Source organism: Schistocerca cancellata, chromosome 6 (assembly GCF_023864275.1).
Source record: "Schistocerca cancellata isolate TAMUIC-IGC-003103 chromosome 6, iqSchCanc2.1, whole genome shotgun sequence".
Lineage (NCBI taxonomy): Eukaryota > Metazoa > Arthropoda > Insecta > Orthoptera > Acrididae > Schistocerca > Schistocerca cancellata.
Window position 1 is genome coordinate 288,919,572 of NC_064631.1, and position 15,366 is coordinate 288,934,937.

Consider the following 15,366-nt stretch of genomic DNA (forward strand, 5'->3'; position numbering starts at 1 on the left):
AAAAGATTATGTACCATGTGCTATTTAATGAGAGTGCTTGAGTATTGTTGCCATAAGGATTGTCTGATGACTAATGCTAATGTTTATTGTACCCTAATATATGGGATCAGTGTCTGGGACAACTCATATCCAGCCCAAAACTCTTTAGGGTGCAATAATGAATGGTGAGAACCCTGGCGGGAAAGAACAACAAATCCTGCATATGTTCCTTTAAAATGGTGGGAATTAGTAACAAATCTAGCTGCCCGCCTCTTAATTGCTTTGATGTCTTCCTTTAATCTGACCTGGTGTGTACCCCAAACTCTCAAGCAGCATTCAACAGTGGGTCACACTAGTGTCCAATATACAGTCTCCTTTACGGATGAACCATACTTTCCTATAGTTCTCCCAATAATCTGAAGTCAACCATTCGCCTTCCCTGCTATAATCCCTATATGCTCATTCTATTTCATATCACTTTGCAATGTTAGATATTTAATCCATGTGTCTTTGTGAAACAGCATATTACTAATTCTGTGTGTGAACATTTCGGGTTTGTTTTTCATACTCATCTGCATAAACTTACATTTTGCTATATTTAGAACTAGCTGCCATTCATCACATCAACTAGAAATTTTGTTTAAGTCATCCTGTATTGCCCTACACCCACTCAGTGAGGACACCTTCCTATACACCACAGCATCATCAGCAAACAGCCACAGAGTGCTGCTCACCATGTGCAACAGATCATTTATGTATATAGAAAATAATAGTGATCCTATCACATGTCCCCGGGACACTCTTGATGATACCCTTGTATCTGATGAACACTCACTGTCGAGGACAATGTAGAGGGTTTGGTTTCTTAAGAAGTCTTCGAGCCACTCACATCTCTATTCCATATTCTCATATCTTCATTAACAGTCAGCAGAGGGCACCGTATCAAATGTTTTTCAGACATCTAGGATTGTGGAATCTGCCTATTGCCCTTCATCCATAGTTTGCAGGATACTGGGAGGGGGGGGGGGGGGGGGGGAGACAAACTTGAGTTTCACAATGCTTTCTAAAACCATGATGATTCACAGACAAAAGCTTTGACATCCCAAGTAAAATTTATTATATTTGAAATAAGAATATGTTCAAGAATTCTGCAGCAAACTGATGTTAAGGATACTGACTGATCTGTAATTTTGTGGGTTTGTTCTTTTACCTTTCTTATATTCAGGAGTCACGTGCTCTTCTTTCCTGTCACTTGGGACTTTGTGTTAGAAGGGACATTTGTGATAACTGCAAGCTAAGTAAGGGGCCAATGCCATAGAGTACTCGTTGTAAAACTGAATTGGGATTCCATCCAAACCTGTCTCCCTCTTTGTCTCCACCTTCTCTCCTTTTCTCCTCCTCCCTTTCTGCCCTCTCCCTCCTTCTTATCTCATTTATGCTATACCCTCTGTTCTCCTTTCGTATTTTTTTTGTAGCCACTGGGTTTTCTGTTGAAAGACCTGCCCTGTTCTTGCTACTGCCTCCTTGCATACTATCCTAACCCCTCCTCAACTACATCAGCCTAGCCAGTTGCTTTCAGCAATTGACTGTTAATGATCAGTCTCACTGTGAACATGGGTGTGTTCATTTGGGCTTCTGTGTGGTTGTTTATGTGTGAATGTGTGTATTATACTAGAAAAAGATCAGGAGCTCAAAAGCTAGTGTAAGATGTTTCTATGCTCCACACATGAATCCACTGTAGGTGAGTGGTTGCCTTTTCATTATTTTACATATTTTTCGATCCAGGAATTCCCATCATTGTTAAATAAAATTCTACCAGCAAAGAAAAGAATGAAACAATGGGCATGAGGCATTGTTAATGAAGGTTAAGTCCAGGAGGGTTACAGGGTGTAAGAATATGATGGACAGCAAGTTCCAACTTGTGGTGTGCAGGGAAACAAGTACTTGGTGGGAGGATTAAAATTGACTCTGTGGTGTAGCAGGCACTCAGGTCCCTTAAGACATGCTGTTAGAGCATGCTTAGCAACTGGATTTCAGGTATCCCCAAAGTGGATAGTTCTTTTGTGTCAATTCATGTGCTCAGCCAGTGTAGTGGTGATCATTCCAATCTAAAAAGTCAAGCTGTGAACACATGTGAGTTGGTAAAGAAAATACGTTGGACTCAAGTGTTGCTCAGCTTTTCATGTTATAGGATTTAACACTGGTGAGACTGGAGTGGTGGGTAGGTGCAGAACCAGTTGTACAGAGGTAATGATTGCAGGAGGAAAACAAGGAGATAGGGTAATGGTCTGGAAGTGTCACATGCTTTGACAGGGATGTTGTGGAGGTTATGAGGGCATGAAAGGTGACAGTGGGTGATGTGGGAAGGATTTCAGGGAGAGATGATTTCATATACGGCTTTACTAACATAAATCATAGTCTTGTCAGAGAAATGTATTGAAGCATTTGAGGCTAGGGTGACACTGGGTTATTTGTTTTGACAGATTCACTATAATCACGTTTCTGTGCATGTACAATCATTCATATTGAGAACACATGTATGATGAAAGTTATTGTTGAGTTACCCTTCTGATTGCACCTACTACCACCACCACCACCACCGCCACTACCACTTCTACTAGAACTACATTGGCCATACAAACTGCAGGCGGTCTTTGGCCTCACCAATTAGTCTCCTCTATCTTCTTTCATCCATGTATTATTCAACAGCTTGTCCCATTGTACGTATATCCTTTCTAACCCTGTCAATCCTTCTCAGACATGGACTTCCCCTAGGTCTGTTACCTCTGATGTCTTCGTTCCCCATGTGCTCAGTGATCTGGCTTTCCTAACACGTTAAGTACCCACACCACTACAGTCTCCTCTCTTTAATCACTGCCACAAGTCCAGCGATTTGTACAACTGCTGCAGTTGAAGTTTTTCCTTTTCTTCCAGTCATTTTTCAGTTTTCTGTTGATATAATCATGAAATAAAACTAAATCAAGTACTTGAAACTGGATATCAGTTTCTGTAATTCAGACACACTGTGGAATATTATTCATTCATAAGTGTGAATTTCCTGAGACAATTTCTGAAGAATTAAAGTTGTTATTCTGTGCAGATCAATGGTGCCAAATGATGAGCCTTCGAATATAGCTGCAGAGGAACCATTGGCAGAGTCTGATGATGCTGTGACTTCTTCTGTAGTGGATGAGGAGACATCAGCTCTTGCGGCTCCGCCTCGGCCAGGTACAGAAAACTCTGATGGAAACTGCACGCTTCCTTGCACAGGTACTGGAGTTCTTGGTTTACTTCTCAGTGATGTCATATTAAAACACACTTGATCTTCATTTCAGATGTTGCTTATCTATCTGTTTATGTGTGTTTTGTGTGTGTGTGTGTGTGTGTGTGTGTATACTGGCATGTTTTCTATCTGAACTGAACTCTGGCTATCATGAGCCAAAAATTAAAAAAAAAAAAAAAAAATTGTGTGTCATGCAACATTTTTAAGGAAAATGTGAGAAAATCCTGAAAATTTCTTTTGACCTTGTATATTCTACTTGCCTATTATATCAGAAGGACATTAAACTCTATGCTGTATGTTGCATGCTGCTGAGTTCTTCCTGTGAAATTAAGATATTTACCTTTCCAAGTTTCATAAAAGTTGTATTAACATGCACAGTCATGTTTATGAGCCAAACTTAGGGCACACTGTTGCATGACATCCCAAGCGCCAAAGAAAATCTGATGGGTTCATGTTGCCCTAGGTGAAACCAAGGGAAGTTTTAATATTTCTTTTTATCTTGCAATTGTCTGGGTGTCGTCTATATCCTTACATGAGTAATTATATTTGATATGGCTCTTTGTTGATAAGACAGTGCACTAGTAGCCACAGTAAAGTGAATGGTTTAATGTATCATGTGACATGTGACTCGGATGTCATCAGACCCTGCACTTGCCTATGATACTAGTCAAACACAGGATGGACAAGACATTCAGTGTGAAGTGCAGCTTTCTGGGGCCCATTTGTGGTTGTGTGATAAATGGGGACACTCCATATCTGAGATCATATTCTGAAAACATTTTACTAGTTCAAAATTGATTTGGGGAAAACTGCCACCACCACAGTCAACTGCCATGAGCAACTCTGTGTTGATGATCAGGGGCCCTTTAAACAACAACAACAACAACAACATCAGTCAGTGAGAAGTCATACCATCCAGCACAACCTTCTTGTTATAGTGTACAAAAACCACTGCCCCATTCATGTACCTTTTACAATGCATCATAGGGGACAAATCACCATGGACTCAGGAACATGGCTGTTTAATGCTTGAAGCACAGAAAACTGCCACATGAAGTAGTGATTCTGTTAGAAACTGGTACATTCCAGTAACAGGGTATGAGTACATCAAAAGCCCCATAAGTTGATGCATCTCTCTTGCTGATGGGTATCATTCAGGAAGTCACTGGAGGTACTCTTGTATTGTAGATGTTTACATATAAGGAAATTAGATCCCTAATTTGGTTGCCATCATCTCTCACTGGCAGTGTAATAAAATATAATACAGTACAGGATTCCACTATCAAGTCATTTGCATCCATCTATTCATTCACCTACAACACCATGCAGATGACCTACAATGTCTGCAGACAACTGCTCCAAAATTCTGTCATACAGATTTGAGGTACTCAAAAGATATGAGGATGATAGCGTGACCTCCTAGGTCACCTGATTGCAATCTTATTTGTGAATGCAAGCTTTCTCATTGAACTGAACTGATGAGTTCTTCTTAGGAAATCATTATAGTAATATTTTCATTTTGAAGTGATGTTTCAACAAATTCTTTACTTTCCATCTTATGGTGACGCATGTAGGTCATGTCGGATGCTGTTATTTATATGTTCAGGATCATGTATTTCATTTACCATAGTCACACTAGAGACACCTGTTGTGATCACTTAGAAATGAGTCTCTTGCGTATGTGGAGGTGGGCAGGGGGATGGAGGGATGTTCGCAAGTTGAGTCCAAGTGCCACAGTCCATGCTGCCACCCTAACCAGGGAACTCTCTTGACAAATTTTTTGTATTACTTCCTTCCTAGTGGAGCTGGAATGGAAGTCACTGTCTCTTTTCAGTAAATTTTCAGGTATTCTTAATTTCTATTGCTGCTTCAAAGTCAAATGTTCCTAGATGATGCTGTGTTTCAATATGGCTGACTTTTCTTTTAGCTTACTTAAGACAGATATCCAGCACACGTTCCACACATCTTCGTGAGATGCATCATTGCCTTTGGCTAATGTTCTGGCAGTCACAGTTACACCTGATGCCGTGCATGTAATGTTCTTAGTCCTAAGGGATCTTTTATGGAGTCCAGCATGTCTCTGAAAATAAGACTAGCAATAAATAGGATGGACTGGTGGCCCTGATTTGCAGCCACTTCCTCAGCACCTCTATCACCACCATTTGCTAATCTCACTTCCACGCACTTTGCAAATGACCAACCTGGTGTAACTCCAGGAGATTAAAGACACAACCCTGAACATGTAAATAACAGCATCCATCCAATAGAACATAGACACTTTCCCAGAAGATGACAAATAATAAGCTTACTAAAATATTGTTCTGAAACTAACATCTTTTTAGCTAATTTCCTAAGAAGAATTAATCACTGCCATTCTATTGTATACATATGCAACACCATCGAGCAATATGTGCGTGTCTTGGACTCAGCTCTGACCAATAGCTAAGAATTGTGGCCAGCATTTGAGTGATCATGAATCACAGTGCAAACCCCCCCCCCCCCCCCCCCTCCCCCAAGCTTCTGACGTCTCACTGAGCCCATGTCACTGAGTGCCACTGCCATCACAAGGATGAAAGGGGCAGCTACACACTACTAAGTAACTGTCTTTAATTCAGTTACTCATCAGTCTATGGTTCAACAGATCATTTGACAAAACAGTTGAAAAAATTTTAACTTTTGGAACTGAAGCCTCTATAAAATGACAAAAAATTTTTATGTGTGAATGACAATTACAAGAGGAATTATCATTCATCAATATAATAAATAATTGAAGGAAAAGCACAGTATACAAATAATGAAACAGCAAAGCGAGTGAACTGATCAGACTGTCCTTCATTTCACAGAAAATTGTTTATAAAGTTAACAGTAACCAATTAATGAAAAAGTGTTAAAGAGTACATAATATTGCTTAGATTTACAAGCACTTTTATCATAACCCTGGTGATGGAGGCTTCTGGATTAATCCTCCCACACAGGTTTGGAGGAATTATGTTCCTTCTACATCTACACACATACTCTGCAAGTCACCATACTGTGTGTGGCAGAGTATACCCTGTACAACTATTACTTGTTTCCTTCCCTGTTCCACTTGCAGACAGAGTGAGGGAAAATGACTATTTATCTCCATATGAGCCCTAATTTCTCGTATCTTATCTTCATAGTCCTTATGCAAAAAGTATGCTGGTGGCAATAGGATAATTCTGCTGTCAGCTTCAAATGCTTGTTCTCTAAATTTTCTTAATAGTGTTCCTAGAAAAGAACGTGAACTTCCCTCTAGGGATTCCCACTTGAATTCCCGAATCATCTCCATAAAACTTGCATATTGTTAAAACCTACTGGTAACAAATCTAGCAGTCCGCTTCTGAATCGCCTGTATGTCCTCCCCCATCTGACCTTGTGCAGCTCCCAAACTCTCAAGCAGTACTCAAGAACAGGTTGCACTAGTGTCCTGTATGTGGTCTCCTTCACAGATGAACCACACTTTCCCGAAATTCTTCCAATAAACCAAAGTCAACCATTTGCCTTCCCTACTGCAACGCTTACATGCTCGTAACATTTCATACCACTTTGCAGTGTTACACCTGGATATTTAATCGACGTGACTGTGTCAAGCAGCTCGCAATTAATGATGTATGCAAACATTTCGGGTTTGTTTTTCCTACTCATCTACATTAACTTTTAAATATTTAACCAAAAGAACTTTTATGGGTTAAATATTTAAAATTTTAGCAATATTAAACTGCTGTTTGCTGATGCACCTGCTTAAAATGTTTGTGCACGTCTGTTTACAATATTGCCTTTGGTTTTCTGTTTGCACATTCTTCTGATTCACTTTTTGATTTTTAACTCGATGTGCTGTCTTGGTTTTCTAATTCTTCAATGTGTGTATTCACTTTTCTTGTCCTTGGTTGAAATTCTGAGCTGTATGTGGAATGTAAATGCATATTTAAAACAGCATGAAGGCAATTTTTAAGCAATTAATGTTTGTCTCTTTCACGTTCTGTTTGTTTTTGCATGTGGAAATTTGGGTTACTTTGTGATTATCAGTGACATGCGTAAGTACAAAAGTAAGTTTCCCTATTTCATCACCAATGAGTAAGTAAAGAGAAGACATATTTTGTTGTTTTCCTGTGACACTTGATTTAATTTATTTTTTTGCAAATGGTCACCCATGTGATTTAAGCATTTGAGGTTTCTAATTCCCTGATGACAGAACACACACTCAGCCAACTTCCATCCTGGCATTCATTTCATTATCATAGAAATGATCAGTTGACTGCAGTGGGATATGTTGCAAGAAAACTTTTTGCATTGCGGAGAGCCTCACTGACAAAATTCCGACATCATACATTCCAAACAATGTCTGTGAAGAGTTACTGACAACCATCTCACACACCATCTGCAAATGAAATAGGAAACGTGGAGGGGAGGAGAGGGGTGACACTGGTACACTATGATACCCTGATTTGCAGAGAACACATGTAAATGTACCATGTACCTAGTTTTGCAATGTTACAGCTACATCTTCCGGGATACATCTGTGTATAAAGAAGAGTAAAATGAATAAATACCCTGTTTCAGTTAAAATATAGCTGAACTTACTCAGAGCTGTACAGGAAAAATTGTGTACTCACATTCATTTCATAACTCATATCAAACAATAACCAGTAGATGAGCCAACATTCTTGTCCAGTTGTGATGAAAATGTTCAGCCCTCAAGAGATTGGTCGTCAATTTAAATTATGGCAGAATGCAGAGAACATCATCCCGATTGAAATCTAGAATAAGAGTAAAGTGGTAAACTATATGGATATAAAAGACAAAACAAATATGTTTAGGTGGTGCAAGCTGTATTCATATGGCAAGGTAAAAAAATTACATAAAGCAGAGCTTGTGTTATTATACAATAGTTAATGAAGGTCAAGTTTAGGTAAAATGCTGCTTATAAAATACACCAGCCAGCTAAAACAAAGACTGGGGAAAGGTATAATGCAAGGAACATCATTTCGATACAAGAAACTAGAATAACGACAAAGCAGTAAACCAGATGGACTGAAAATATAAAACAAATGATGTGTAAGTGATGAAACATATGTTTATCTGGTAAGGTAAAATAAATCTGATAAAGCAGAGCCTGCATGACCAAGTGACAGGTAACAATGGTCCAGTCTAGATAAAATGCTGCTTACAGAATACACCATCATCTAAATAAAAGAAGGACAAGAGTAAGGAAAACTTAAAGTCTTATACAGACATATAAAAAGGGTAACATTGCCAAGACACCATGAGGTCCGCAGTGACTACCTAGACGAATGAGCTGAGACCTCATGTTGTTGTGACAATGTTACCCTTTTTGTAAGTTTATACAAGATTTTAAGTATTCCTTTCTCCAGTCCTCCTTTTATCTTGAGTACGGTGTATTTTGTAAACATTTTATCTAGACTGCACCATTGTTACTTGTCACACAGTTGTACAGGCTCTGATTTATGAGATTTATTCTATCTTGCCAGGGTGAATAGCTTTCACCACCTACACATATCATTTTTTATCTTTTATATCCATCTGGTCTACCACTTCATTCTTATTCTAGATTCTTATCCTAGACTTTCTGTATCAGAATGATGTTCCCTGCATTCTGCTCTATTTTAAATTGCACTACTAACCTTGTGATGGTGAACAATTTCATCATGATTGGAAAAAGAATGTTGGGTCATTTATCATTTGAAATAAATTATGAAATAAATGTGAGAACATAATTTTTCCTATATAGCTTCATGTACAGTTCAGCTACATTTTAACTGAAATGGGATATTTATACATTTTGCTCTTGTTTATATACAAATTTATCCATGAAGGTGTGGGTGTAGCACTGCGAAACTAGTTGGATTACAAATATTTATCGTGTAGCTGAAGTGGTCTTTTTCATCATGTTACATTTATACAGCTATGGATGCCCACAATACAAAGTTTGCTACTTGCAGATGTGATAGAAAAATCGTCTGTATCATACACATTTCTTTGTCTTCTGAAACGATGAATATATAATGGATACCATGTTGACACAGTAAGGTAAGAAGAATATTCCTTGTAGTACCTATGACATGAAGCATACACTATTGTGGAAAAACTACACTGATCGATCGTTAATGTCAAATATCAGCTGTCGGTAGGACAAGAAACTAGTTAATATGAAAATTATAGTATCCTCCAGTCAAACATTTCTATGTAATTAAACAGGGAAACTTACTTTTGTTTTAACTACACGCATGGTATTGAACTCCTTCTGTTATGCACAGGTACAATTGCAGAAAGGGAACACAAGAAATGGGAAACTGCTCCACCATTGCCAAATAATCCATACTCGCCAGAAAACATTTCAAAACGACTCAGCAACAGAATGAAGCTCTCAAGCAGCCAGAGCAGTAGCAGTGAGGCATCTGTGTGAGTATACAATTAGTGAAGTCATAATTTTTTGTCTGTACTTCTAATGAGTGTGTCTATGGCAATCAGAAACTAGATACTGACAATGCCTATAGTAATCTATATGTCAATATAAAATGTTCCCAGATTGTCAGAGTTTGTTGAAAGTTAGTGCAATGCCACTATGTTGCCATTGTTGTTGTGGTCTTCAGTCAAAAGACTGTTTTGACGCAGCTCTCTATGCTCTCCAGTCTGTGCAAGCCTCTTCACCTCTGAATAACTACTGCAACCTACATCCATTTGAACCTGATTACTGTATTCTTTCTACAGTTCCTTGGCCTCAACATTCCTCTCCATTACCAAATTGATATTTCCTTCATGCATCAGGATGTGTTCTACCAATTAATCCCTTCTTTTACTCAAGTGGTGCCATTTTCTCTCTCTCTCTCTCTCTCTCTCTCTCTCTCTCTCTCTCTCTCTCTCTCCAGTTTGATGCAGCACCTTTTCATTAGTTGCTTTATTTACCCATCTAATCTGCAGCATTCTTGTGCAGCACCACTTTTAATAGCTTCTCTGAACTGTCTATTGTTAATGTCTCACTTCTGTACAAGGATACACTCTGGACAAATAGCTTCAGAAAATATTTCCTAAGACTTGAATTTACATCTGATGTCAACAAATTTCTCATTTTCCGAAATGTTATTGCCAGTCTACATTTTATATTAGCACTGTTTAGACACCACCAGTTATTTTACTGCCCAAATAGCAAAACTCATCATCTGCTATTGGGGGTCTCATTTCATAATCTACTTCTATCAGCACTACTTGATTTGATTACATTCTATTACTTTTATTTTACTTTTGTTGATGTTCATTTTGTAACCTCTTTTCAAGACACCAAGCATTTCATTCAGGTGCTGTTTCAAGTCATTGACAAAGTTCAAAATTTTTATTTCTTCTCCCTGAATTTAAATTACCCTTCCAAACTTCTCCTTGTTTCCCTTTACTGCCTGCTCAGTGCACAAATTGAATAACATTGGAGAGCAGCTACAGCTCTATCTTACTCTTTTCTCCACTACTGCTTCCCTTTCACATCCTTTAACTCTCATAACTGCACTCTGGTTTCTGTTCAAGCTCTGAATAACATTCCCTGTTCTTTAAGACCCAATATATTCAGAATTTCAAAAACTATAGTCCAGTGATCATTGTCAAAAGGTTTAACTGTTGCTACTGATGCTGCAAACATAGGATTACCGTGTTTTTAACTTCTAAAATAAATTGTTGAGTACTGCCTCACATGTTCCTACATTTGTAGGGAGCCTAAAATTGGTGTCAGTATTGTACAACCATAACTTATTAATCTGATAGTTCGATAAAACTCACATCTGTCAGCACCTGTCTTTTCAGAACTGGAAATATTATATTCTTCTTGAAGTCTGAGCGTAAGTCGCCTGTCTCGTATATCTTGTACACCTGGTAGAATAGTTTCTGATAATCTAATGTTGCTAAAACATTGGGAGCATTAAATTCAGCATGAGATTCTGAGAAAACAATCAGATAACCAGGTGTTCTCTAATTTCATTGCTTCATTACGTGAGAAATAAGTAATTTTTGAAAATTTTCTGCCATTTACAAAACTATATTTTCATAAGTTACTGGTATGAGTGTTTTTGGATAACTTATTTCGTATCAAATCAAAGTTTTGTGATTCACAGTTACTGCCAAAGAATAGATCATCCTGAATTTCATTGTATATCAATGCAAATAAATGTGCATTTTTGAGAATTTTCAGAAGTTACCATTGTTCTTTCCATAATCTAATTTTTAGTAAATTGGCATTTGTGATTTGGTTATGATTATCACTAACATATTGTCTTAAATTTAATTTTCCCTTAAAGAGATGTGTATATTATCAAAATTTACTGTAAATTAACTCTATATTTTGAATTTGTTAATTACTTTAATTAACCTCAAAATGTTTTATGAAATTAATAATTTTGCCACAGGTTTTTCTGTTGTCTTAATCTTGTGTATTTGCTTCAATTTTTTTTTAGGGAATTAGTAATTCTTTAGCTCAACACATAGGAAAGATACTCAGCAGGCTCAGTTTAAAGGTTTTTGTTCACTGTCCTGTAATACATTGCACTAGCCAAAATGCAGCCCCACAGTAAATGCCGTTTTCGAACACAGGATGAGTTGGTTGATGTTTATAACCAGCTGTAAATTGCCCTGACTACTGTCAAATGATAGGCAGCTGCTTTGGATTAGTGTGTCAGAAGAAGAACCGAGGGTCATGAACCTGAAGTACCAGTACCAAAGGTACCTCAAGTACTATTCTCTCCTGTGGGTCTTGTCTCCTCTGCAGAAAGTATGGGGTCTATCATTGCTCATCCACTTGACTACTAGTGGCATTTCAGCAGTAGATCTAAGTTACTTGTCAAAGGAGTCCAGGTGTTACACTTAGCCCCCTAACCAACAAATTTGAAGTGCTGTCTTTCAGTAACACTGAAACTGAGCCAATGGGACTCACTTCACATGTTTTGGGGAAATATGTTTTGTCTGGTGTTATGAAGAGGCAAATGCAAAAGGGTGGGGGTTTATTAATCACAGTCAGTTGAAACATATGGTGAATGATGATACCCCTTAGGGAAATGGCAGCAAGGGACATGAAAGGGCACCAGGAGCACTCAGTGTGTATGTTTGGGGGCCTGTTTCAGTATGTTGAAGAGGCTATTCCAACAACCCTTCAGAGAACAGCATGCAAGCAACTACAGATTGTGAAGCGCGTTGGAACAAATGATGCCCTTCCATCTGAGCTCCGAGGTCATACTTGGACCATTCCACAGACTGGCAGGGAAGGTTGAGAAGGCCATCCTTGCACGTCGACTTTCAGCAAAGCTCACAATTTGCAGCATTGTCCCCAGAAGTGATTGAGACCCCTTGGTTCAGAGTTGAGAGCTGAACCAGAGACTTCAGAAGTTCTGTGACAAGCTAGGCTGCAACTTCCTGGAATTGTGCCATAGGTTTGAGATCTATAGAGTGCCCCTAAATGGGTCAGGTGCACACTACACATCAGAGAATGCTGTTCGGGTAGCTGTCTGTATGTGGGGTGCGCACAAGGTTTTTTTTAGATTAACCAACATTGCATCCATTATACATAATGAAATCTGTAGGAGGCCTAGAAATCTTGGTGTAAGATCATAAGAAACGCCTCCTACAGGAGAGAGTTTTAATATCCTAGCAGTTGCCTGTCGAAACATTTTAAACGAGCCAGCCGGAGTGACCGAGCGGTTCTAGGCGCCTCAGTCTGGAACTGCGTGACCGCTACGGTCGCAGGTTTGAATCATGCCTCGGGCATGAATGTGCGTGATGTCCTTAGGTTAGTTAGGTTTAAGTAGTTCTAAGTTCTAGGGGACTGATGACCTCAGATGTTAAGTCCCAGAGCCATTTGAACCATTTGAAACAAAGTACCAGAGTTCAAAACACTCCTGAAAATCAGTGAAGCTCACATATTAGGTACCAAAAGCTGGTTGAAACCTGAAATTGGTAGCAATGAAATTTTGGGGGGGGGGGGGGGAAATTTAAGTGTATATCGAAAGTATAGACTAATGGGAAATGGAGGTGGCATATTTGTTGCAGTCGACGAGAAACTCAAATCCATCGAGATAGTAGAAATTGAAGCTTCATGGGAGACTGTACAGGCAAGACTCAGTGTCACGAGTGGTCATGAATTGTAATTGGATCCTTCTGTCGCACACCAGACTCATCTCCTAATGTATTCAAAAACTTTAGAGAACATCTCAGTTCACTTGTACGTAAGTTCCCCAATCGTACTGTAATCATTGGTGGAGATTTTAATACTCCAACAATCAGTTGGAAAAATTACAGTTCTATTTCTGATGGGCACGATAAGACGTTCTGTGAAACTTTACTAAATCCCTTCCCTGAAAACTACCTAGAACAGATAGTTGGAAACCCCACTAAGCTGTTAATGTAGTGGATGTAATGGCAACAAATAGACCTGACCTCTTTGACAATGTTCATATCACAACTGGTATCAATGATTATGATGTGGTTGTGGCAGTAATGATTACCATAGTACAAAGGGAACCTAAAACAAACAGCAAGATATATGCTGTATTCACAAGTTGCTGGATACCGGTGCACACATCAGCAAACAGACTAGACATGATGATGATGATGCAAGGCTGGGAGACCCCCATCAGTTGGGCCTCAAACTTACGCCGGAATCGAGCAACAGGCAGATCCAACACAACAAAAGCAAGGCAGTCTAGGGTACAACGAAGTTCGATGGACCTGTCAAACAGATCGAGTACGACCACAACCCAAAACAAGACCCGAGAGAAAAACCAATATCAAAGTGAAGTTGTCAGCGAGTAGACAGTAGTACAGAGGAGATAGAAAGTGAATGCTATTGGATGTAGTACACGATTACTGAGTGGTCAAGATGTGGTGGTATTCATGCCGACCATGAGGGGCACTGTTGGCCAGTGTAGTCAAGTGGTGAGATAGTGGCACACTCACTAGGTGAGTGCAATGCAATGGCGACACAGCCCTCTATTGGCCATCAAGATTCATTTGTTCTGGCGGGCATTCAACTTCTGCAGGAGCAGAAAATTAGATAAAACATCAGTGTCATATCTCAACGAAGAATTGGAAGCTTTCAGCACAGGGCAGGGAAATGTAGAGGAACTGTGGCTCAAGTTTAAAAGAATAGTCGCCCATGCATTGGATATCCCGGTCTGGCACAAATTTTCAATTTTCCGCATTGATGCATTCGTTTAATCAGTGCCCATTAGCAACCAATATCTGTAATTCCTTTTGTGTCTTAATTATCAAATTCATTATACATTACAAATGAAAATTTTCGATTTCTCTTGTACACATGGGACACACACAAAGCTACAATCAACCGCTAACTTCCTTGACTGTTGCAAACCACATTTAAAACTCTGTCAGTACTGTAGGACTAACACTGCTCACTGAAAGGAGTCCAAAGTGATCTTTTAAGCACATCTGTGTGGTTTTGTATGTAGAGTGCTACTGAAGATCAGAAACTACAAAATTTTAATTTGTCAGCAAGAGATATTTCATCAAAATATTCCACTACTTAGTGCAAGATTCTGTATAGGAACATACAGGTTTGTTCAGTGTGCTGTATTAGTTACTCTCTACTTTCTTGTAATGACCACATCTGCTCTGTAGATTTCAAAATCCACATTTACCTCCAAGATTGACTACCACATAATATGAAAAATGCTGTGTTTCTTGTTTCTCTGGGTGTATTTGTTGATTGAATGGTCTATGGGTATACTGCCGGTTCATTGTATCCAATGAACAACATCAGGGGGTCCCACATATTTGTTGGTAAAATATCTGACACAGTATGAAACCCTTATGTGGGTAAATCCTCACACAAGTCATTTCATTATTTACCAGGGTGCCTCTGTGAGAATAACTAGAACTTATTGGTCAGAAGTTTAATGTGAAGACCACAGACTTTACAGGCATGTCCTGGTGACCATGTATTTTCTATTTAATGGAGAATATTATGATCAAATGGAGGGGTCACAATGGGCAGCCCACTCTTGCCTGTGGTTGCGAATTTGTAGATGAAGCATATTAAGGAAGAAGCCCTGATATCATCCAAATGGAAACCTGTC

General features: G+C 38.9%; 1 protein-coding gene across 1 annotated transcript in view; it reads left to right on the forward strand.

The window, feature by feature from the left end:
* Positions 1 to 15,366, forward strand: part of LOC126088294 (uncharacterized) — a 242,133-nt gene that overhangs the window by 191,138 nt on the left and 35,629 nt on the right. The window contains exons 13-14 of the mRNA XM_049906424.1: positions 3,080 to 3,249; positions 9,559 to 9,703. Of these exons, the coding sequence (XP_049762381.1) occupies positions 3,080 to 3,249; positions 9,559 to 9,703 (315 nt within the window). The remainder of the gene's footprint in view (positions 1 to 3,079; positions 3,250 to 9,558; positions 9,704 to 15,366) is intronic.